Genomic DNA, 24,673 nt, shown 5'->3' with positions numbered 1-24,673 from the left:
ACACAGACACACGCACACATACGTATGTAACCTGGTCATGGCTAGTAGTCTACTTACAAACGTACAGCCCTGCGCGCGCGGTACACGCTCCAATAAGCACATCCAGACCAATTCCTTCAATATGAGAGAGAAGAGAGAGAGAGGGAGGGGAGATGAGGGGGGGTTAAACCTTCGCCGTGATCTTGTAGCGCAACATATTGTGGTAGATTTCATCTTGTGTCGATTCTGACATTATCCGTCATTCACATCACTGAGGAGTTTTGGTGGGATGCGACAAGTTGCTCGCGTCGGGCTCGGTGTGGGAGAAAAAGACAGAGGAGCAGACAGGCAGGCAGGCGAGCGCTCGTTCAACCGGAGGGGAGGGGAGGGGAGGGGAGGGTGGGGGGGCGACGCATTCTCCCCGAGTACACACAAGCAGCGGCCACATCCACTGTAGACAAATCCGTGTTCAGTGACGTGTTTTGTATTAGCCTTTTTTATGCATGTTCAACCCTTTTCCATCACTGGCTGATTTAAATTTAATCAGGAACCCAGTCCCTCGCGTGCTTCCTATTTTCATCAACTCTAATCATCCCCTTTGTATTTATTTATTTTTTTTGCCTCGATAGACCCGTTATTCAACCCATCCACCGTCCACCCCCTATCTTCTTTTTTTCCCTCCATCTCCTTCTCTTTGTGAGTGCGACGCGCTGCGAATATCTGAAATAAAAAAGCCTGCAGGTAAGACCTCTACAAGCTTCTTTTGATGATAATAATTGCACTGTATCACTGTTGTTTTTACTTTGCAGCTTAATGGATCACAGCTCATTCAGTGTAATTTACACGCCACATTGATTTGTTTCACGTTGCCTTCAACTTAGCCCACTACTGACAGTGAAGACTACGGAATTTACAGGAAAAAAATAATGAAAATAATTCTCAGACTTCTGCCACTTTTCTGATTAAATGCTGAATTATATTTCCCCACCTATTTCCGTGGGCCTATAATTAGCGATGGCAACGTCTATTATGCAAATTAAACCCTTATAAATAGCTCGTAAAAAGCCCTCCCTGCATCCTCACCGCAGGTGTGGAGACTAAAATATCTGCTGTAGCCTATGTGCTGAAATGGTCGCAGAATCAGGAGTGATTTCTGTGGATGTGGATGTGTGTCTTATTGTGTGATTTGTGTCCCAGTCACTGAGTTTTCTCTGTACCGGCCGCTTGATGCTAGGCGTCCATTTTCCACCGTGTAGCCTATGCAGGCAGGGTGATGTGTGTAGCTTACTCTATTAATGAATGCACCGCAGTCCGCATCACTATACTTGAGCTTTGCACGCTTTCAGCCCCGTAGCTCCGAGCTTGTATGTGCCTAATCAGTGGTCTTCACAGCTTCTGCCACTCTGCTGCTGGACTCCTCGCAGTGCAGGGCCAACATCTTAGCTTCTTGTTGGACCTGGGCCACATCATGTTATCTGATGCGTTACGAGATTAATTTTCTTTTTAGCCCACTGTCTCCTCTCGCTGGTCAACCTGTGCTCTGTGTTCTGACAGATCCAGAGATAAAGGGCAACAAACATCTGGCACATTATCAACCATTCATATGTTTCATCACAGCTCAGATCACATCTGGGCTAAATGTGGAATGAAATGTCTTCTGAATTGGAGATGCTATAGGACTGTGCACTGCAGCATTCAGGAGTCACAAACAAGGTAGTGAGGTATACTTGTCTTCACTGGGGCTGCAGCCCATGACAAGTACAACTCTGAATGATTATCATCATCTGATGTGAAATAACCAAATGTGGTCGCTTGCAGTTACAGCACAAGCTTTTCCCATCTGAGCTGAACTTTTGATTTAGGTGCTGCATCTCTTGAGCATGGGGACTGGCCTTTCCTTTTTACAGCAGTGTCCATCAGCAGCACCTGCTCCTTTACGGCTGTAGCCTAATGCAGATCCAACTTGTGTAGCTCTCACTTGATGTGGGCAGTGTCACAGGGATAAAGTTGAACTTTTGATATTTACATCACTTACCCCTAAAGTGCTGGTGTCAATATGTGGGTGGTGATCGATAGTTAAAAAGTAGTTTTTGTGTACTTCATTATAATTAGATGCAATTTGTAAATAGATAATTGTAGATGGGAAACTTTATTGCACAATTAATTAATCGCCATTCTGTACAACTCAGAAGACGCATCATACAACATGAAGTATTTAAACTCTAGTTTTCAAGATCACTGGAGGATTATGACTTTTCATAACAGTATAAATTATAAGTTTATGTTTACACATTGTTGCTCCTTATAGGGCATGTTCAGCTAACTTATGTATAGCGATACAGCAATTATGTTCCAAACAGTGACAAGAAACTGTCATTTTTTGCGTCATAGTGCTGCTGTTGAGTGCCTGCCTCTACATCAATGATCAGCAAATCTTTTTTACTGAGCGGTGGATGGTCCCGCCATCCGTTGGTCTGGTCACGCCTCCTCAACCCCTTCACCTCCCACGTGGTAAACACTGTCTGTACTATGTGTGGTATGTGTTTGTGGCCTTGATGATTGTCTCTGTAGATTTTTGGATAACTTTCAAAACCCCTCAGCCGCCTCTAGGATCTGCTGTTAACGCTGTAAGGTGACTCATTGCACTCAATACCGGTGCATAGCCCACGCAGGTTCTAGTTGTTTTTTAGCGCCGGCCAAATCATAATCATCTAATGCACTAGCGGTCTCGAACAATCGGAAAGGATGTCTTTAACTTCTGAATGTTTCCGCTTGTTTTGCCTCGCTATTCCTCTCTTCTTTCATAGCTGGCTGGCCGTTAGCCGTTCATCTTCTTCTTACTCTCTGTTTTTTGTCTCTCTGAGGAGAAGCAATTCTGCAATGATCATCACATCTGTCATGTAGCTATATTGTTCAGAGGATCAATGCCTTTGCTGCAATTTTTCTTGATGGTTTACAATGTTCCTTCCTCTCTTCAGGGAGCTCAGGAGGAAAACCTGCTTTGTACAAGAGGAACAGACTCAGATACCTCAATTTAAATATAATCTCAGGGTCTCATAACCGGTCTAATGATCAAAACACAACTGTTCAATCACATAAATGTGTAACTTCTAATCTTTGCACCAATGTCAGTAAAACAAACTCCTGCATATTTACTGTCCTTGGTAAGTTAAGTAAATCTGAACCTATGATTGTACTTGGTGTGCAAAGGAATGCAAATTCAACACAGGCTTCCTGTATTTGCTGATTCAGTACACAACATTGCTTATAATTCCAGTGAGCAAAGGCTTTTATCCGAAGCTTTCTAATTGACTCCTGTCTCAATGGCTGTGACCCATGCATCAATTAACCTCCAGCTTTGGTGATTTTAAGTGATTCACTGAAGTTAGAGCAACCTCTGAGAGCAGGGTTGAAAGAGCCTGTGATTGAACTGTATCGTGTCAGTGATTTATTGTAGGCAACCTGTCTGTGTAGTGGCATGCAGTGTAAACATACAGCATACACAGTGTTAGCATGTCTGACAGCCGAGCATGCTCACTGCACTGGAGATACACAACATGGGACCTGTGACTAAAGCATCTTCGCTCATTGCAACAGACTGCAGGTGTGTGTATACACTGTATATATAGTATTTAGAAAAAATAAGTTTGTCAGACATCTTCATCAGCATTTATACAATTTCAAGGATGCCAAATAAATATAGAGAAGGTTGTGTGTAGCACACTTTAATATTTAACTAATGAATAAATGTCATACCTGTAAATACCTGAAAACATTGCTCAATTAATCAGTTAGTTGACTGGCAGAAAGTTAATTTAATAATTTTTATTAAAATAACGTCCACTTTCTAGTTTTTTTCTGGAATTTTTCCTCAGCAGAAAGAGCTTGCTCAGATGTCATTTGTTATAAACTCTATTCACTAATGAAGACCATGAGATGGGAATGAAGTCCATTGTAAAAGCTTGTAAGTGGATCTTGATTGCTAAATAATAAGCTTGAGCCTGGAGTCAATTAGCTTAGCTTAGCATAAAGACTGGAAAGGATGGGAAACAGCTAGCCAAGTTCCTCGTAAAGGTAATAAAACCTACCTAATTAACGCATTATCTTCTTAACACATTTTCTCATCTTTTCTCATAAAGAAAGCAAGTTTGTGTATTTCCTCAAAATATCAAAATATGTTTTGTGTTTGTTTGTTTTGTTTGTTGTTCACACCAACATTCATTCATTCATATTATTCAATCATTTGTTAAAAAATGCCTTTTTCTATTATTAGAATTAGCTGTTTTCTCAGTTTTATATCATTGTAAATTAAATATGTTTGGGTTTTGGACCGTTAGAATCAATTTTGAGGTGCACTTTGGGCTCAGTTAAATTGTGATGGGTATTTTTCTAAATGTTATGACATCTTACAGACTAAATTAATCGTTAGTTTAAAGCCCTGCTGTCTGTATTAAGGGCTACTTTCTTTTTTGAGTAGCTTTGATATCTGCAAATATATATTATGTTATTTTACTGCTTAATTTCTTTCACCTCTGCTGCACTTCTTTATATAGAGGGATAATAAGTTAACACACTTCTTTCTGTATAAAAACCATGAATTTAAAGAGCCATCTTTAGCTAGATCTGCTGTCACTTTACTCAGTGAACAGGGACGTATTTATGCATGTGCATGGTTGCACGTGCACATGTGTTTATGTTCATGGGTTCATGAGTGTCAGGTCATCCAGAGACACTTTATTTTGGGAGCCTCTTAGACCAAGGTGTTACTGTCACTGCCTCCTCAGGCTGTTCTGCTCAGACAGGCAGAGACTTGGTCACATGCAGTCTGAGGATCTTGGTGGACCTTACACATGGGCTGAATGGCAATTCTGCTACACTTTGAAGTGCTTTTTAAAGATGACCTATTTTATGATTTTATTGTCATAATTTTGACAGTTGTGGGGGTTGAGACTGCATATGTGCTTACATGCCAAGGGTTTGATTGCGTGTTGATCTTTTTCTGTGCACCTGCGTGTGTGTCTACGCTGGCATGCATGTGTGTGTGTGTGTGTGTGTGTTAGCCAGCTGTGGGATCTCAGCAATGAGCTCAGGTGTGTAGCTTTTTCTCATGATTAAGGAGAGAGCTACCAAGAGTCACTGCTCTGAATGTTTAGGCATGTTTGCATCAAGCACTCAGAATAGAATACACTGTATGTATTTTTAGATCTGTCATCATAAGTAGGCCTAGTGCATTTTTTCTCTCTTGGTCAAGCAATCAGTACTAGCTTATGTCATTTTCACTAACTACATCCCTGATTTCAGTTATATTTCCTCTCCTGGACATGCAACAGTCAATGTAGTGTGACTCACTTTTGAATCGGTGTTGTTTGTCTACACTGAAAACACTCTTGCATGCCCACATAGGATCATTGCCTTTCACATGTGAGGAAAAACATATTACAGATGTCATCATTTATTCAACAAGCAGTTTGGTAGTTGATTTATGCAATGAATAGCTAATGGAGCAGCTGCTACAAAATTCAAATCTCCTGTGTGATTTATGGCTGCATTATTAGAGCCACAACTCATTGGGTGTGCTTATATTTTATACAACGTATTCTGTCATGCTGGAAATGAGTCACGCAGGTAGATCTGATTACATCAAGTTTTCTGACAAGTGAGGGCCTGGTGACATAATGGTCCTTGTAGCAGCTAGCTCCCAAAGCTAAGCCCTTGGCCTTTGTTGCTGCAGTTCATCCTACTGCAGCTAACTGACCTCTGGCTAGCCCTGAGTCCGGAGTGTTGCAAACATGCATATAAAATCATCACTGTACATCAGCTCTGGGAAGCTCAGATTTATGAAAAAGGCAAACATGTATTTTTAAATCCACCCATATTCTAAATCTGGAATTACCCTAAACTTTTCACTAGTCAGCCGAATCTGTTGCCATTGGGGACTGTACAAAAATTCTTTAAGGTGTTGAGGGGGGCTGAACCTTATGTTTCACTTTGTAAGAAAAACTCATGATGGATAGTTTTAACATGGCGCCTCATTACACACAAAGCAACTTGACTGCTGACTGTTTGGTCTGAGATCCGAGTGTGTTATGCTAGTAGCAGCTAATGTAGCCTCGGGCAGCTAGCTTCAAGTAGAGATGAGGAGCACCATTTACCCCAATTCAAACCTTAATATTTTTAAGCAACTTTTAATGTGTGCCACCAATGTTTACATTTATAAAACCCTGATACAGAGACAGAACAGTTGTCCTCTGCATATGGTGCACCTACTGTATAAGGCCTCTTTGATGTAACCATTACCTATATTTGCAAAAGAAGGCTGAAATAAGTAAGGATAAGTACATAAGTATGGATTTAAGACAAGAAAAAAAGCCATCTTATCTTGAGCAAAAATAAAAATTACCCTTCCCCTCTTTATGACCTCCTCTCCCCCCCTAATAATTTTGTACAGTCCCTTGATCTAGCCCATTTAGTTTAACTCTCACTCTTTCTTTTTTCTTGCCCTCTTGTTCTTTCACGCTCACTTGCTCTCACTCCCCTCGTTCCCCCCTTTCTTAATTATTGATGGAAAATAGAAATTACAGATAATTAAATGACAATTATGATCTCCTACACAGGGGAGTTTTCGCTAAGGGGAATAACTTAGTAGGTTACTGTTAAGGTCATTCATTAAATACTGGAGTCAAAGACCACACACACACACACACACACACACACACACACACAGACACACACACACACACATTACACGCACACACACACACACACACACACACACACACACACACACACACATAGTAGATACTGCATTTTTAGGATAGTGTAATCCTTTCTGGTATATTCCTCAGGGAGAGGCAGTATGTTGACAGGGTTGGAAGGTCATATTACATACCGAGAGACACACACACACACACAAACAAAATAAACATTCACTTGTTTGCTTGCAAATATGAACCCAAAATGTATAAATAAGCCACACTGTGTGGTAGTGTCATTTGACAGTTTACATAATAAGGTGCCTGAACATCGAGATACGAGGCTAACTGTCTAACTATCTAAAGAGATGAGGGGAACATTACTGGGATTCAATAAGATTGGACGAGACCCATCCTCAGATGCACTGGAGAGGAAATGTGCACACAAATAAAAAAAGGCACACACCATCTCTCTTTCTGTCTCTGAGGCAGCTCTGTTTTGGGTCTCACAATGCAAACAGGATGTAACCTATTTTGATCACGGTGCCATATTGCATCATCAAATATTAAAAGACTTGACTGCACTGCATTATGTCTTCTAAATAATGTTTGTTTAATAATGCGGGCTGCTATCGTATCTCATATTTTATTTTTCCTTTCATCAAGAAAAGACGCAGACGGAGCGGTCATTCTTTCCTCAGTAATGTATGTATGTATGTGTGTGTGTGTGTGTGTGTGTGTGGGGGGGGGGGGGGAAGAGAGAGAGCATCTGTGTCATTGATAGAGCATTAGCGCACTGTTCTGTCTGTGTGTCTGTCTGGGTTTCTCAGTCAACACTCATGCTAGTGATTTGAAATATTCCCCCTCATTTCTGACTTTTTCCCATCTCTTTTCTTTCTCTTCTCTGCCCTCTCTCTGCTTTGCTCTCCCTGCCTCTTTCTCCCTCTATCTCTTGCCTGCCCCTCTTTCCCCCCTCGCTCTATGCTGATCCAGACTTTGGAATTCAATGTTGCTATGGTAACAATGTCAGGTTGGTCCTCTCTGCCTCCCCCTCTTGCTCCTCTTATTCAGGCTATAGATGCAGTACAACTCGCTCTGGAGTCATTCTGTCTTTAGCCTGTAACACTGTCACTTATAATTACTCTAATCTGTATTAACATCATTCCAATATGGTTCGAAAACATTAAAAGAAATCATCTGTAGTGTAGATTGTAGATTTGATGGGTTGATTAGTCAATCGACAGAAAATGAATCTGCAACAAGAGTCTACAACCCTGCTAGCAGCTCAGTGAGGCTCTAGGTACAGTGGTGCTTGGAGCTACGTAAATGCTAATACAAGCATGCTAACATGATCACAATCATAATGCTAACACTCTGATTTTAAGCAGGTATATTGTTTACCATGTTCACCATTTTTGTTTAGGGTGCATGCTAACATAGCACAAAATGTCATTAGGTTTGCAGATATGTGGTCATAAATCAAAGTATTTGACAAATTATAATTTCGACCTGATGATGGTGCTTGATGAAAAGTCAGGGGATCACCAAAGTGATTACAATTCATCCTGAGGGGGATATAAATGGGTGGAGCAAATTTCATGGCAATCCATCCAGTAGTTATTACAATATTTCACTAAAAGCCAATCATGTCAAGATAATGGTAGCACTAGAGAAAAAGTTAGAGGACCACCAAAGTCACTATGATTAACTCCTAAAGATCATGAATGTCTGCACAAAAGTTCTTGGCAATCTATCCAATAGGTGTTGATATTTCAGTCTGACAGACTGACACTGAGCCATGCTGCTAGCATGGCAAGAAATAAAAAATAATAAAAACTCCACAAATCAGCTGTTCCAGATGGTCAATTGTAGGGATTCGCTGCTTTATTTTGTCTTCATATTGTAGATATTAAATTAGAGAAGATAAGATTGTGAGGTTTTGGACAAAGACCTCATCTTGTGCATCAGAAAAGTGGAAAGGGGCAGTATTCACTATTTTCTGACATTTTATAGATCAAACAATTAGTTGATTAATAGTGAAAATTCAATCTCATTCATTTAACCTTTATTTACACAGGGTGGTCCAGTGAGAGCAGTTCATTCTTTTTTGCATGGGCGCCCTCTGCAAACAGGACAACAAAAGCAAATGCAAAAATCCAACATTTAGACAAACATGAAAATGTACTAGGGCTACAACTAACAACCATTATCAATTAATCTTCAGATTACTTTCTCGATTAATCATTTGGTCTATAAAATGTCAGAAAATTGTGAAAAAGACCGAGGTGACGTCTCCAAATTGCTTGTTTTTTAAATTGACAGTTCAAAGCTCAAAGATTTCCAATTTATTTTCACAAAAGCCAAAGAAAAGCAGTAAATCCCAACAACTGAGATACTGGAACTATGTTCCAATGTTTGGTACTTTGGCTTGATAAATTACTTAATTAATCAATTATAAAAATATTTGCTAGGTAATTTTTCTGCCGTTCAACCAATTGATTAATTTACTCATTGTTTCAGCTCTAAAACTTATAAAATTGCAACAAAACACAAAAAAAGGATGAGGATAACATCGAGAAAGGCGGGAATCAAATCAGCATTAAACAAAATCTGAACACAACGTTATGTTTTTTTCAATATGGCTATTGCAGCTCTAATGACTAAACTCTTTGTAATAAAAATATTGAACATGTTCTTTTCATCTTTAAATGCATGACCTACATAATACTACTACAAAAACTAATAAAATCCTCCCGTCTTTTGCCTTATTTTCTGTGCAGCAGCAGAGCAGTGACCATGGTGCAAGTTTTCTGCTAACAGAGGACGGACGGAGAGCGGGACAACCGTCCAAGCCACAACCTCCAACAGCAACATCTTTGAGAAAGAAAGAAAGAGAGAGAGAGCAAGTGAAAGAGGGCAAAAGAGAGAGAACGAGTGCACGAAGGAGAGAGGGAGCGGGTGAAAACAGTCGATGGATGCTGTCCGGATTGAGGGGACAGCACGTTCTTCACTGACGAGGAAAAGAAAGATTTCAAAATTGAGTCGAAGGATAGAAACTCGCCGTCAGGTAAGTCTTCTTGACTGGTTGAGACTTTTCTTTAGTCTTTTCTAATGTCTGTCAGAATCTGGATTATCAGGGTGAAATGGAAACGTTTTATTTAATTATAGGCCACTGAGGCAACTTTATTGCATCTCACACATGCAGGTGTGCATGTGACGAGCTGTATGATGCTATTTGTGTGAGAGCATACATGTATGTGTTTATGTAAAGGGGGCACCCACATTCCCTTCCTAATAATGACATGTAACAGGTACAAGGTGATCTCATGTTAGATCTGCTGTGTGTGTGTGTGTGTGTGTGTGTGTGTGTGTGTGTGTGTGTGTGTGTGTGTGTGTGTGTGTGTGTGTGTGTGTGTGTGTGTATATGTGTGTGTGTGTGTTTGTGTAGTCATCTCCAGTCCTGCTGATTCTGAGGGGGGAAATGGTGTCAGGGTCATGAATATGGAGTACATTGAGATTGGGAGGGTGTGATCTGTTGTGTTTCACATCAATTCTGTCTTGTTAAGCGAAGTCAGCAGAGTCATCCAACTCTCCTCCAAGGACACATCATACAGCCACTTATGCACCTCCCACATCCACCTCCTCCTCGCTCTTGCCTTTTTTCCTCTCCTCCCTCTCTGTCTTCCACCGGTGCCCCTCTTGCCCCTCATCATCTCACCTGAACGTTCGACAGTCTTTCTCAATAAACTGCACTTTGTGTATGATTGTAAACACACGTCTGCTTAGTTATTCCATTCTTTCTTGTTCTCTAACTTATCCGTCCCTTTCCTCTTTTCCCTCCCTTCCTCCTCCTGTACTTTCTCTCTGAAGGCATGGTGTGTGAGAAGGGGATCCAGATCCTTCTCACCACCGTGGGGGCATTCGCTGCCTTCGGCCTGATGACGGTGGCAATAGGGACGGACTACTGGCTGTACTCCCGTGCCCTCATCTGCAACAGCACAGCCAACGTTACCCAGGATGACCCCCATAACAAGGACAAGAAGGATCCAGGGGCGCTCACCCACTCTGGACTGTGGAGGATATGCTGCCTGGAAGGTAAAGAAGTTTTGGATCAATGGGTGGGATTTGGACTAAAGGGGATGTGTGTTGGAACAAAGTTGTTTGGGTTGAGGCTGTTGATTTCAGTGAAAAGGGTGCAGAGAAAGCTGATGGAAGCGCAGCGCTGGTTACTTTCTAGCCATTTAGCATTTAACATAGATCCAAATGAAGTCTAGACCTTCTTGCTTCCAGGATTTGTAGTGACCTGAGGGTGAGTAGGGATAATAAAGCAGAGTCAACTAAAGATTGAGAAATGCGCTTATTTGCTTCCCTTACTGAGAGTTAGATGAGCTGATTGATATCATAAATATGAAGCTAAAGCCAGCAGCCAGTTAGCATAGCTTAGCATAAAGATTTGAAACAGGAGGAAACAGCTATCTTGGCTCTGTCTAAAGGTAACAAAATCCACCTATCAGCACCACAAAGCTCACTAATCAAAACATTATATCTTGTTTGTTTAATTTGTACAAAAACTGAAGCTTAAAAACAACAATTCGTATCATCCCAAATTGTCAGAGGCGTGTTTCCAGTTTTGGTGCTGAGCTAAGCTAACTGCCTGCTAGATATAGCTTCATATTTACACTACAGAATTTGGTATACAGTTGTATCAATCTTCTCTTCTCTTCTAACTCTGCAAGAAAGTGAAAGTGTATTTCCCAAAATGTTGAACTATTCCTTTAAATGTTCTTTCTACTCTTTATTTCCCTAGTCAGGTAAGAGGGGATGTGTGAATACCCATTTTTCTTACAGAATAATTCAGATTGAGCACACATTATTTTCTATATGTAGACTTCTGCCTCCGCTGTGTTTTGACTATTAAAACCAAAATCGAGTGGGTGCCACTGGACACTGGTGGTAGTGATGAATCCAACTGAACTGAACTCATTACATTGGAATGAAAATGTCTTGGCTATGTCAAAGCTCTTAAGTGGAAACATATTTTCCATCACTCACCATGTGTTGCAAAGTGGGATCAATTTGTTTAGCAGTGTCCACCTTTCACTTGACCTTTGGACACTTTGTTTAGGAAGCTGCAGCATTGCTGTAACATCAGTAATCATTATTAGCATCAACATATACACATTCTACTCATACTTTTTAGACCGTACCATGTCACAAGAAGACACATTTGCATAATTGCAGTATAATTACATGATACTGAAGCACAACCCTCACTCTAAATAATCCATAAATCTTGTGTTTGAATCAGGCTGCAGTAATTTAATTCAAGTGCTAAAACAAAAGGCCCAAGTGGCGGAAGCTACAGAAACTGGCAGTGGCCATCTCTCAATCTTCAGCTTGTCACTGCAACACAAGCTGCTAATTTATTATACATTACACTGCCTGGCTGACACTCAACAGTAATGGCTGGGATGGAGTTAACAGTGAAGCAGCTACAACCAACGGGGTAGTGGGAGTTAGCGATCTGTGCCTTTGCTACAGACTTCTGTCTTCAGGAAAACCTCATGGCTCTCCTAATAAAGCATCCTCGGCCCATCCTGGGCTTGGTCATTGTACAAAGCTAATTTGTCCTCATCTCTAAGCTTCCTGATAGCAAAGCAGCCAATTAGAGATAAGCTCTAGCCCTTGCAGCACTGCTGCAGTGCACCCCCTCCCACTCCCTCCTTTGCCTCACTCTTTCAGTTTCTCCCCTTGCTATCCCTCTGTCTTACTCCCCCAAACATTACATTTAATCTTTCACTGGTTTCCCCTACTTGTAGTTTCCTCTCTTTCAGTCTTTACTCTCACATTGTGGTGCAAAAAAGCTGACAGTGTCTTGGCATGGCTTAGAGGCCAAGTATCCTTGATGTCTGTGAGTATTCAGCCAAGATAGATGCTCAGTAGTCGTGCAGTGATGCAGTGAGGTGTAGCTGGAGTGGAAATGCCGGACATGCTAGCTCTTAAAGATTTATGCCCGTGGGTGGGTGGCACATTATGCTGTGGATAGAGATGTGTTCTGTCCTCTCCAGCTTTTTTGCAAGTTTACTGAAGGTGGGGTTGGACTGAATTACCTTTAAATCATTACTTTATTTTATTTGTAGGATTTTCTTTTTCATTTAGCACACATATAACTTAGCCCCACAGCTGTGTCAGATGAACTCAGGTACCCCTTCAGGTTATAAATGTGTTCATTGAATTGATTATTAACTGGATGTTATTTAATACAAATCAATATATAACAGCGGATATTGTTATAATTCACTTTTTATATAAGTGAACTCTTAATGTTGAGCTCAGTTTGGTTAAGTTCAGATTTTTACTACTTTCAGCTATCAATTTTAACAATGTGTCAAATTAGTTTTAGCTTTCAATTCAACTATTTATCTATTTTTATTCTATCCAACTATTTGAATTGCTCAAGCATTTTCCCATTACTACATTCCCATTATTACATTGTAGCTGACAGTTTTTACTTTTCTGCTCACATGCTAACTTTTCACACAGTCTGTTCATGTGTTAAAACTGGCTCAATGTGTAATTTTTTTTCTCTTGTTTTGTTTCTTTTTAGGCCTGCACTATAAATCGATATAAAATCGCGATCTCGATTCACCCCTGTTTGCGATTTAATTTTTTCTTTTGGATTTTTTTTTCTCCTTCAATTAATTTATTGAAAGCATTTGACATTGACATGTTTTAATTATGTAAAGACATAATTATAATAAGTGATTCATATTTTTCCCCGAATCGTGCAGGCCTATTTCTAAGTCTTAATTTAGTTTTTGTTTTCAAATTAGTTCAGCCACTCAAAAACTACCCCCTGGTAACGGCAAAAGTACCCTTTGGGGTACAGGTGCCCCTTAACTGATATATCACATAAAGGTAAGATAAGATAAGATAATATAAGATAAGATGGAGCTTAATTTATCACGAGGGAAATTGTTGTGCAGCAGTCGCAGTACTAAGTAGGAAAGAGTGCAAATATATTGAGTGCAAATATTAAATATCAATAAGGTACAAATTCAAAATATACCAAAAAAAACAATAAAACAAAAACAAAACAATATGCCAAAAATATAAACAGGTTAACAGAAGGGTCATATATAAGAAGTGGCATATGTATGTATGTATGTATGTACAATATTAAATCTGAAGTACAGGTAGTGTATACTATACGGTTTGTCCACAGTTGTGTGTACAACACTGGAACCAGTATGAAATGTTATTGTCAGAAGTTGGATTCAAACCCATGCCTCCAGGGGAGCTTGCGACCTGAACGCAGCGACTTCTCTCAGCCAACCTGATTTATAGAGAAGTGAGGATAACACAGAACAAGCCAACTAATACAGCCACTCAGTAGAATTTTATGTCCTGAAATCAGGAGCTTGTAGAGAGGCAACGTTTAGTTGTAGTAAGTCATTCAGAGAATCAGTGATCAGTCCTCCAGCAAACATGTGCTTTAAGGAACTGAAGGAAATCTGCCAAAAATGCCAACTAATCTCTAAAAAAGTTAATGTATGACCACCACCTGAGACAGTCTGTTGAGTCTGTGTCTGAGAATGATTCACCGGCCCCGTGTGGCTCAACTGATGTACCTCCTCCGTTTCTTTACAGACCAACCTGTGGAAATATAAGAGCTGTGAGAAAGACCAGCTCACCCCACATGTGTCCGTCTCTCCCTACGTCTGTGTCTCTTCATTCCATCACTCCCATCCATCTTTCTCACAATCCATCCATCAGCAACAGTGGTGTGCTGTCATCATCGTGCGTGCATCCCAAAATTCGTCTGTCTGTCTACATGCAAGACCCCGGCGGGTAGTTATCTGTCTGCCTATGTGTGTCTACATACTTGTATTTGTGTGTGTGTGTGTGTGTGTGTGTGTGTGTGTGTGTGTGTGTGTGTGTGTGTGTGTGTGTGTGTGTGTGTGTGTGTGTGTGTGTGTGTGTGTGTGTGTGTGTGTGTGTGTGTGTGTGTGTGTGTGTATGTGTGTGTACTGTATATGTATGTGATGTTACTACAGTAACTTGCATTCAGAAGAACCTTTGGGATGTTCTCATCAGTATGTTGACGTTTGTCACCCAGTGCATATGCTTGGATTCAAACAAGAGATTTTCCAACAAAGATATGACTATGTTCAGGTGTCACTCAGTTTGTCCCTCAGGAGGGTATTTGCTGTTCTTTTTTTAAGATTACAATTGTGAGTTCCTGTCTTTTGTTATGTCTGGTCACCCCTGTTTCTCCTCCCATATCTCAGGAGTAAAGAGAGGATCGTGTTCTCAGATTAACCACTTCCCAGAAGATGCAGACTTTGACCATGATGGGGCAGAGTATGTCCTGCGTAAGTCAATACCAGCATTACTAGTCATGTATGATGAATGAATGAGAGAGAAGCCTGGTTATAAATAAGAAAGAGAAGGAAAATAAAGTGTAAAATTACCTTCCATTACTTTTTTTACTCTGTGTTTTTATTGCGCATTCCTCAGAAGATTATCTCTGCAAGAAATAAACATGTGTCATTGTGTACAGAAAGTCAGGGGAGATGGGTTGCCCTAGTTTGTCCTCAGTGCCCTGCAGTGATGTCTCTCTGCTCCATGATATGCTACATGTGTGCCTGTGCATACAGAAAGAAAAGCTTGTGTTCTGTTTACAATGTTGCAGAGGCATTTTGCTGGCATTTAGGTGGCATTTTCTCTCCTGTGGCCTAGTTTTCCTAGATGAGAGAAGAGTGCTAATGTGCTGTGTGTGTGTGTGTGTGTGTGTGTGTGTGTGTGTGTGTGTGTGTGTGTGTGTGTGTGTGTGTGTGTGTGTGTGTGTGTGTGTGTGTGTGTGTGTGTGTGTTCCAACATTGCCAGACCTAATCACAAATGCGAGTTAGTCTGGAACCTCCAATTTCCAAGAGGCGTTATCAACGGCCTTAGCCCAAAATACCTCTGGATGCAATTGGATGGACACAACCAATCAAAGCACCAAAACATGTGTTGAGCACTGAGCGACAAACAAATGTAAACATAATACAGCATGCAGAGATGGGCTGTGATGGTGTAGCATCAATGTCTGTAAACGAGTGTTGATGTTTTTGCCATCAGAATTTGTCCCTGGCACGAGGGTGCGTGAGCCAAAAATGACGTCATCACATATTTGCATAAAGCGCGAAGGCCCTGCAAGTTGTCAGTCGTTGTCTGAAACCCGCCCCATATGAGATAAATGGTTGTGATTGGCCTGGCCCGACACAGGAGTGTTTTACCAATTTAATCTTTTTAATGTGATTAATATCTGTAGGAAAAGTTTGGATTTGTAATTTACAGAGTGCAGCTCTTTTATATTGAATCAAGCGTGGGTTTGATGTCATAAAATATATTATTATAACTGTAAGACAATTCAGATATTGTTACAGAATTCCCATGTCATTCCACACATATTTGCATTCCATCTTCATTCTAGTTTTTGCTGTTCACCAGTATTCTCTTCTCTTTGTAGGGGTAGTCAGGGCTTCCAACATCTTCCCAATCCTCAGTGCCATCTTGCTTCTGATGGGAGGGGTTTGCATCGCTGCCAGTCGTTTCTATAAGAGCAAAAGGAACATCATCCTGGGGGCGGGAATTCTCTTTGTGGCTGCAGGTAACTTACATAAGAATACATATGTGCATCTCTGTGAAGATATATGCGCTTATATGTGTGTGACTGCTTGTGTGAGTGGTGGTCCGGAGAATATTACTTGCCCGAACAGTTTCAGTGCTTGGTCTGGAAGTGTCTAGTTGTGTTTAGACTATTCTGTCAGTTTAATAGAGCGTTTTACATTCAACTTTCATCTTGCCAGTTGTCTTTATTGAGAATGTCACAAATCATTATGTCAAACAAATGTGTTTATTAACACAATAAGTTAGTCTGTCTGAGTTTATTTAGCTCTTTTGTAAATGCTGTATTTCTGTTCTCCCTTAGGTCTGAGTAACATAATTGGTGTGATTGTGTACATCTCGGCCGCACTGGGGGACATCTCTCCTAAGAAGGACGAGGATAAGAAGTGGCAGTACTCCTACGGTTGGTCCTTTTACTTCGGAGGTCTGTCCTTCATCATGGCCGAGATGGTGGGGGTGCTGGCTGTCAACATCTACATCGAGAAGAACAAGGAGCTGCGCTGCCGCTCGCGCACCGACATTTTCAAGAGCACCACGCACGCCATGCTCCGCCTGCCTAGCTACCGCTTCCGCCGCCGCTCCCGCTCTTCGTCCCGCTCCACTGACCCCTCCCGCTCCCGAGACCCCTCACCTGTAGGGGGGGGTGGGGGCAAAAACTTTGGCCTGCCCCCCTCTGCGCTGCTTTCCCAGGGCCCCATCTCAGTATCCACTTTACCAAACCCCCACTCTCGCTCCCACACGACCCTGGCTGGAGGCGACATCTCTCTCTACACGTTGTCCCGTGACCCCAAACTGGGGGGTTTGCCCCCCATGTATGGAACGGTGGACAGGGCCACGCTCTACCAGCTCCACAACTGCTTCCCAAAGGATGGAGGGGGAGGGGGGGTGATGATGAGTGGTACACTTCCCTCGCTTAAGTCCCACAACCCTTCCAATTCTTCCAACTCCAACGCGCCGATGCCCAACTCGGTGGGGTCCGGCCCTCCACCCTTCAACTCGTCCACAGTAGACAGGGAGCGAGGGATGGGGACTCTGGACAGGCTGAAGGGAGACAGGGAGAGCAACTCCAACACCCTCAATAGGAAGACAACGCCTGTGTAGAGAGAAAGGGGTGTGAGAGGGGGAGGCTAGAAGGAAGGGAGAGAAGGAAGATGGGTAGTAATGAAAGAGGGAAGATAGAGAGAAGCACTGTGTTTATGTGGCTCAACAGGAAATAGATAGCAAGACAGGTGAAATGCTAAAGCTCTCCCTCAATGTTATTTAGTCTGCTCAATCTCACTGAGAACAAAAAGAAGATTAGTAATAACAGAGTGATAATAACAACAACAATAAACTTTCACAATAAAACTATTTTGATATTTTAACGTGCTAGAAATGATTTATTTTGTTAATGATCAAACGCAATTAACCTTGGGCTATTATAAAAAGGTTTCACATATTTTTTGTGCAATATTACTGCTAATTAATAAGATCATCATTAATGTAAAATTGTTGTTGTGATTATTCTTAGCGTTATTACAGGCTAGCCAGATTTGCAAACACTATATAGTTTGGAATGAAAATTTCAATTTCCATGTTACTTTCACTCTAATTTTAGATCTCAACGACTTTTACTGTGAATTTCTTCCATGCAGAGCCACTGGGACTGTCAGTGATCTGTGTGTAACTGTGTCAAAGTGTCAAGCATGAGTGTGCACAATATGTGGGAGAATGAGGGCCTGTATTTTTTTAACCCCCATATTATATAAATTTCATTTATAACATGAAGTCAGATTTGAATACTGTAAATTGTCTTCCAATATTGATACTGAAATGCAACAATAATGTGAGTGGTTGAGACAACTGACCAACTTCATTGTTATTATAAGTCTGAGTTTTCTATGGGCCTCTGTTAGTCTTATTTCCATTCTAATCAGTGTTAACAGTAGTACTTGTAGCTATAGTCGTGTTGAAGATGTTTGTTCTTGGGCATTAACAGAAACCTCTGACTGGAGGAAGCAGAAAATAGAGATATAGAATAATACATTTGTACAGATTCAGGTAAAGTTTACTGCCTGAGCAGAAAAACAAAAAACCTAATCATTTTTTCTATGAAGAGTCCCAAAGTGAGACATGCAACTCATACTTTTCAGTGGCAAAAAAAAAGACAATATGTATATGTGGGTTGAGAGGGTTTAAAAAACACTATAGAAAAAAACTTTTGAAAAGATACATGTACATTGTAATTTAGGCATACATATATTTGTAAAGTCTATAGATTTGTTTTTCGGGACCACTGTTCAAACTGGGTATGCATTTTGGGCTGTTTTGTTCCCGGTGCCCTTCCTGGACTCTTGTTGGATGGTTTCATCCGCCAACCCTGCGCCGCCATACCTGCGCCGCCATACCTGCGCCGCCATACCTGCTTCCCCTGCCAGATTTACCACAGAGACCCCTAACCTCCCCAAAGATTCTTTTCACTGTGCTTCCCTCATGACCGCTGACTCCTGAGTCTGAACTCTGACCTGATCTGTTTATGTTGATGAGAATGTAAACACATGTAAACAACCCCCACCCCACCTCTCTCTTCTGAACTGTCCCGAGTGACTGCAGATCCGGGTTGAAACCATGGACACACCGCTACATGATATAATGAAGAAGCAAAACAAAACAACCAGACGCTTCCAGATTCTATGCGTTTTCATTTCTTTGATTTCATTTCAGAAAAAGAATAATGTGATAAAAACTGCACACAGATAGCATTTATGTGGGCAATATGAATAGTATGTAGTTGAGAATAGATATATCTAGACAAATGATTATGGTTTATCTAAATGTGTGATAAACTTAAACACTGTATTGCACGAAGTTTATAAAAAAAACAATAACAGACATATTCACAGACTACTGTCTTTTGTTTCTTTTTTGCTAAGAAAGCAGCGTGGGGTCTCTTCTGAAGTAGTGAGCATGTACCTGTGTTTTCCCTCAAGAGCATCTGTAGTCTATACGTATTCAGATCCTTTAGCCTACTTAAAGTGGCTAAAATCAATATTTTCTTTTTACTAACAATGTATCAAATGAAAATGTGAAAGGAGTTGCTCGTAGTGAAGAAGCTCCAGAGATCCCCGGAATCTGCAGCTCTGCTCGGATTTACGAAGCTTTACAGCGAGTTTCAGCTCATTGTTATTGTTTAGCTATCCAGTTCACTAAGTTACTGTTCTGGTTCACTCTCACAGTTCTCATAGCGTTGTTTCCATCCGCAGCAGGAAGCTGTTTTCAGCAAAAAAACTCTAATAATCTACTGTACAATTAGCTGCCCAGCACCAAACAGCAAACACTGTTAGCAGCTAGCTGGTGAACATAGTGGAGCATTTAGAAACTAAAGAGCCAGATATATACCTCAGAAGTTGGAAGAGACCAAAAGCAGAGCTAAAAGAAGAGTGAATCTTGGACCTGAGGTGGTCAGAAACACAACTCCAAATAAATGATAATGTTGCTTCATAACAGCATAACTAACTCTTTGCTAACAAGTTCGCCATTATCAAGTGGCCAAAAAACCTCTTAATGCAGGTTCAAGTAAAAGTAGCAATATCACACTTTAAAAATACTTAATTATTAGTGAAAGTCCTGCAATAAAAATGCAACCTAAAGTCCCCTTCCACTCAAAAAAATGGTTTTATTCATTGTTACTTCACTTGAATGTTTGATCTTCACTAGAGAATGATGTATGTGCAGAGTTTGATACTAGAAGTCTGTTTTTACATCTGCTGAAAGTTTCTCTGTGCTCGACCTAAACGTAAGTTTAAGACATGTATGTACAAGCAATAATTTTTATTTAAAGCAGAATATTTGTATTTATTTTAAAACATGTCTGGAGGGGATCTTTAAGTAAAAGTACAAAAGTATTAGCAACAAAATATACTTAAAATATCAAAAGTATTCAGTATTAAGATTGGCCCCTGTCAGTGTTATATTATTAAATGATTGCATCATTATTATTGATGCAGCAACTAACCAAAATGTTTATGTTGTACAGTGTGACAATTTTAACTGCGCTATAGACTGTTGGTTACTTTATAAAAATGCTGTTATCAACTGCTCATTTGTTTTGTATGTAAAATCGTCAACTGAAAAGTACTTTGGTTACTTTCCATCACTGGGCTATAACACTGTTCTTCATTAGGAAGCAAACACAGCTCTTATTAGTTACTCAAGCTCAAGGTCTCTCCGCTAATCTCTGGTGTGCTGTGATCCTAAAAAGACTTCAACCTTCACTGTCAGACCTGAGGCTCATAATATTTGCAAATATATGGGTAGCGCCAGATGGGTGGTATTTGTCAAATAGAATAATGAGGAAAGCAACCAATATTTAATTCAGTGTACTTTTCTATGACCACCCTATTTGAGCACATCATTTTTGTTCTGATGGACCCATCTGGTATCTCATGCATGTTTTTGAATAAACAATTATAAAGTACTGTGAAGGTCTGCTTTGACTCCTTCAGGCCCACTGGGCAGGTTTTGCTTGGACTCAGAGGGTTGATCATTGGTAGGGAGGAAAGTGGGAATACTTGCAGTGAGGATCAAGCTGTCCCTGCAGAGACAAGAGATGATACTTAAGATGCATTAGGGCAGAGGGAAGCAGTCTCACTTCCTTGACAAGGGGCCTGAGATTCCCAGCTGTGCTCCTGGACCCTGAGTATTAGTTATCTGGAGTGTCTTCCCCTGCCATTATACCCACAGTGTAGTTTTATATTCTATATGATAATAGCTAGATTCAAAGAGGGAGGAGATTTAAAGAGGGAGGATGAGAGGCTGCCAAAGCAAACTCATATCATCTACTACACAGGCACCATTCCTTATCAGATACAGTTAAAGATGTATGGACATTCATATTTTGGCAATATATCAGTTGACGTTTTTCCCTTCTCAATCAAGTCCAGGAAGCCCATTTCCATTTACAAAAATGGAGCTAGTGGTTGTGCACCACTTGTCACACAGTCTCAGTAGAACTATTAGCGTAGTATAACTAACAGCCAAATATACAACTAGGATAGTGTGTCATGTGCATCTGTTTCTGCCCACTGATAGTTAAAAGCATGTGTGAGTGTGTGTGCAGGTGTCTGAATGCCACTCAGTGTTAGAATAGTTATTGGGACATCTCTGATCCGATCAGCCCGTTGTCTGTCTGAGTGTGTGTGTGTGTGTGTGTGTGTGTGTGTGTGTGTGTGTGTGTGTGTGTGTGTGTGTGTGTGTGTGTGTGTGTGTGTGTGTGTGTGTGTGTGTGTGTGTGTGTGTGGCAGAGGGGTTGGTGGAGGTAACTGGCAGGCTCGCCTGGAGACAGCAGGGAAAGTGACTGAGTTCAGGGGTGGAGAAGGAGAGGAGAGGGCACAGGGGTGTGAGGATAGGCTGGGGGGGACATAGTTTAAATTCATGGATAAGGTTTCCCAACCTCTGCAGTGAAATGCATTGCAATGAGCTCTGGCCTAATTATAGAGTAGAAGATTTGGGGGAGGGGGATGTTGGCAGGGAGGTTAGGAGTCACATTGTGAAGGGGTGAAAATGAGTGAATGTCAAATTTGAAAGCAGACAGGGTGTCATGTCAGCAAACAAAACGGAGGCAATTATTTTATGTCAAATACCTTTAATAATGAGCAAAACTGGCGCCACATACTGTACATATATATGTGCACAAATTACCATATATTTTGTAAAATATCCTATTCTGGTAGAGAGACAAGGTGAGCATCCTATGACAGAAATAAAGCGTATTTACTGCATACATATTGCAAATACAGTGACTAGAGACAACACTATAAACCATTCATACAATATAAACCCATTCATTCAGTTTATGTGCAAAGTTGAGCTTATAAAGTCAGTCCATATAATTCTCCGATATACAAAATAGTATTTTAATCACTTCTCACAGTTGATTTCATTCAACATACACTCATAGTGAAGCAGCATTCATCCAATAGTTGTAAAACACACATAAATAATAATAAATAATGACATGAAGCCTTTCGTTAATCAAGTATTAAGTGTTAAAAAGCTTCATAGGACTTATTACTAGAAAATTAAGGATACTCATTGACTGTTCATAAATCAACATGTAGCATATACGCAAGTAACTTCTCTGAAAGTAATCAGGACCGCCTCTATACTGATTGTTAGCATTATCACAAACAGAATTTGTTGCTACGTTGATGGTGATACATTCTGATAGTGCTTTCGGAATTTGAAACTGTGGAAGCCTGTTTCTGCCTGAAAAAAAGTACATGAAAAGTTAAGAAGAAAAGAAAAAAATACTTATGGTTAGTTATAATTATGAGATGGTTGGTGTCCATCAGTTTGCCCCCAGAAGCCATAGTAATGATGACAGGAGCAAAGGAGGAAGTCAGTTGTCATTGTAGAGCAAAGTAGTCATTTTAGTTAAAACCAGGAACTTTCCCTTGCACTAAGTTGTTTTTGTGCCTAAACCTAACCAAACCATAGCGTTGTTGCCTCATAAAAGCAGTGATTTAGTTTTTTTTTTTTAAAAAAAGATAAATTATGCTTTCCTGCCCATAGGAGCGTCAGATCAAAATTAAAAAAAAAAAAGATTCTTGGCAGAAATGGGCTTCCATATTAAACAGACCATAAAAAGTTTTAGAATAGAAGTGTCTAGGTATTTTTAAAAAGTTTTAATTTACACTCCTTATGCTAGCAAAAAGACTGGTTTTATGTGTGGATGTACAGCTATGGGCAGGCTAACAAGCCTATTTGTGACACACAAAACACCAGTTTGAAAATACCACCTTCCTCCTGCAGCTCTTGGTCCTAAGCCCCTCCCACCAGATGAGCACCAGTATATGCACATGCTTTATACAGTCACCTGTACAAGTAGTCGCTATTCATTTCAATCATTCCGATCGTGATTGTGATCCTAATGCCATTATATTGCTGTCCGGTTTTCTTTAAAAACTTGTGGGCCTGTAGAGCTTGTTGAGATGACATACTGTGATTGGAGGCTCTAGCTAACTACATAAAAATGAAGTAGCCACAGCTGTGAGTCTTTGGCTACGGTTAGAAGAAGGCTAAACTTTTTGGAAAAGGTTATCTCTATCTCTGAAACGCTTCACTGATATTGACACGTGTTTTATTGTGTTTATTGTCAGACTCTCTCTTAGACTTTATTTCTTCAAGTATGTCTTTTTTTAGGGTTTTGTAGTGTAGGTAGTTGTTGCTAATGCTGGAATAGCAACTTTTTATGCAGAACTTTCCATCATTGAATCATGCTTTCACTATCTGAAGGGACGCCAACAGGAACGCCCTCTCTCTCTGACATGTCCTGTGATTGGCCAAAGTCTTCTGTCACAGGCTAGATTTTCTAAAGCCTGAAAACAGAGCCAAGAGGTGAAACTACTTGAATTAGTCTACCATATGCTGAAAGTTAGAAAGAAATTGTTTTTGCCTAATGACGCCAAAAAAAACTGCCTAAAAAACTAAGTACCCCAGCTTTAAGTAAACACAACAGCTACAAATTTAACAGCAGTAGCCCTGTTGTTCCTTTCATCTATTTTCTACCCAAAAAAAACCACTAAAACTAATTTTTACTAATTCTGGAGGTCTCACTAATGCTGACTTCTCTTCAAACATTTGATTAAGACCTTGTGTGACTTCCCTGACAAATTGAATGCCAAGAGCAAGCAAAGTCACAGCCAATCAGGAAATGGACGTTTCCACTTGCTCTCAAACAAGACATCAAGGATACTATGTGCATATTTTATTATCATTCAAGTGCTAGGTGGCGCTATTCTTGTGTGGCAAGCATTTCTGCCAGGGGCTGAAAGGAAGGGAGAGGATGATGAAGAGGAAACCTCCGAAAATAAGAATGGCACCCGCTGAGCCAACGCAGGCCACAGACCAGGACAGCTCATGGTGTAAAGGTATGGAGTGGTCACTGGACAATAAGGCCAGCACGGACTGGTGGAATATCAGGATAGAGAGAAGGACCAGTACACCTGTACACAAAGAGGAATTGGTGGCATAAGAGACGTTAGAATAAAATCACATTAGACTTGGTAATGTCAACAAACAACTGATCATAAAAATGCCAAATAATAGTCAGTTAGGGATATTGCCAAACTTGAATGTAAATAGGTAACATAGCGTAGTGAGGTTCCACCTGATAGGATGAAACAGAAGGAGGCTGGCTTGAGAAAGAAGGGCACTCCTTTGCTGAGAGACATGCCGATACAGATGGAGCCCATTACCATCATGGTCAGACTGAAAAGGGCCAAGATAGCTGCAGCTAGATTCAGCTCTGTGAAGGAGAGCAGAAAGAAATAAAAAAGAAAAGAGTGTAT

The 24,673-nt window shown here is 40.6% G+C and overlaps 2 protein-coding genes across 5 annotated transcripts in view; one reads left to right on the top strand and one right to left on the bottom strand.

The window, feature by feature from the left end:
- The first annotated feature begins 375 nt into the window (after window positions 1-375).
- On the top strand, window positions 376-19,218 carry cacng8b (calcium channel, voltage-dependent, gamma subunit 8b). 3 transcript variants are annotated; one of them, XM_031299537.2, is made up of 7 exons: window positions 376-720; window positions 7,665-7,701; window positions 9,452-9,738; window positions 10,542-10,766; window positions 14,963-15,046; window positions 16,186-16,326; window positions 16,648-19,218. In XM_031299537.2, the coding sequence occupies exons 4-7, from the start codon at window positions 10,544-10,546 to the stop codon at window positions 17,442-17,444; spliced, it is 1,245 nt and encodes a 414-aa protein (XP_031155397.1). In that variant the 5' UTR covers window positions 376-720; window positions 7,665-7,701; window positions 9,452-9,738; window positions 10,542-10,543; the 3' UTR covers window positions 17,445-19,218. The 3 variants fall into 3 exon arrangements, with proteins under 3 accessions (XP_031155397.1, XP_031155396.1, XP_035861843.1); XM_031299536.2 differs by lacking the exon at window positions 7,665-7,701; XM_036005950.1 differs by lacking the exons at window positions 376-720; window positions 7,665-7,701 and adding an exon at window positions 2,467-2,490.
- A 3,783-nt stretch (window positions 19,219-23,001) lies between these two features.
- The window catches only part of cacng6b (calcium channel, voltage-dependent, gamma subunit 6b), a 9,032-nt gene continuing 7,360 nt past the window's right edge, over window positions 23,002-24,673 (bottom strand). For both annotated transcript variants that reach the window (XM_031299558.2, XM_031299559.2), the window contains exons 4-5: window positions 24,493-24,630; window positions 23,002-24,328 (exon numbers count right to left, since the gene is read on the bottom strand). In XM_031299558.2, coding sequence (XP_031155418.1) covers window positions 24,108-24,328; window positions 24,493-24,630 — 359 coding nt within the window. In that variant the 3' untranslated portion in view covers window positions 23,002-24,107. The remainder of the gene's footprint in view (window positions 24,329-24,492; window positions 24,631-24,673) is intronic.

This window comes from Sander lucioperca, chromosome 10, assembly GCF_008315115.2.
Source record: "Sander lucioperca isolate FBNREF2018 chromosome 10, SLUC_FBN_1.2, whole genome shotgun sequence".
Lineage (NCBI taxonomy): Eukaryota > Metazoa > Chordata > Actinopteri > Perciformes > Percidae > Sander > Sander lucioperca.
The sequence above is the reverse complement of the archived record's forward strand: the minus strand, read 5'-3'. Positions and strand labels throughout refer to the sequence as shown.

Bases quoted from the DNA above. Each gene is read 5' to 3' on its own strand.
- cacng8b (XM_031299536.2), top strand. From the start codon at position 10,544: ATGGTGTGTGAGAAGGGGATCCAGATCCTTCTCACCACCGTGGGGGCA. The intron at 15,047-16,185 runs GTAAGTCAATAC...TTCTCTTTGTAG, and splicing joins TGGGGCAGAGTATGTCCTGC to GGGTAGTCAGGGCTTCCAAC. The intron at 16,327-16,647 runs GTAACTTACATA...GTTCTCCCTTAG, and splicing joins AATTCTCTTTGTGGCTGCAG to GTCTGAGTAACATAATTGGT.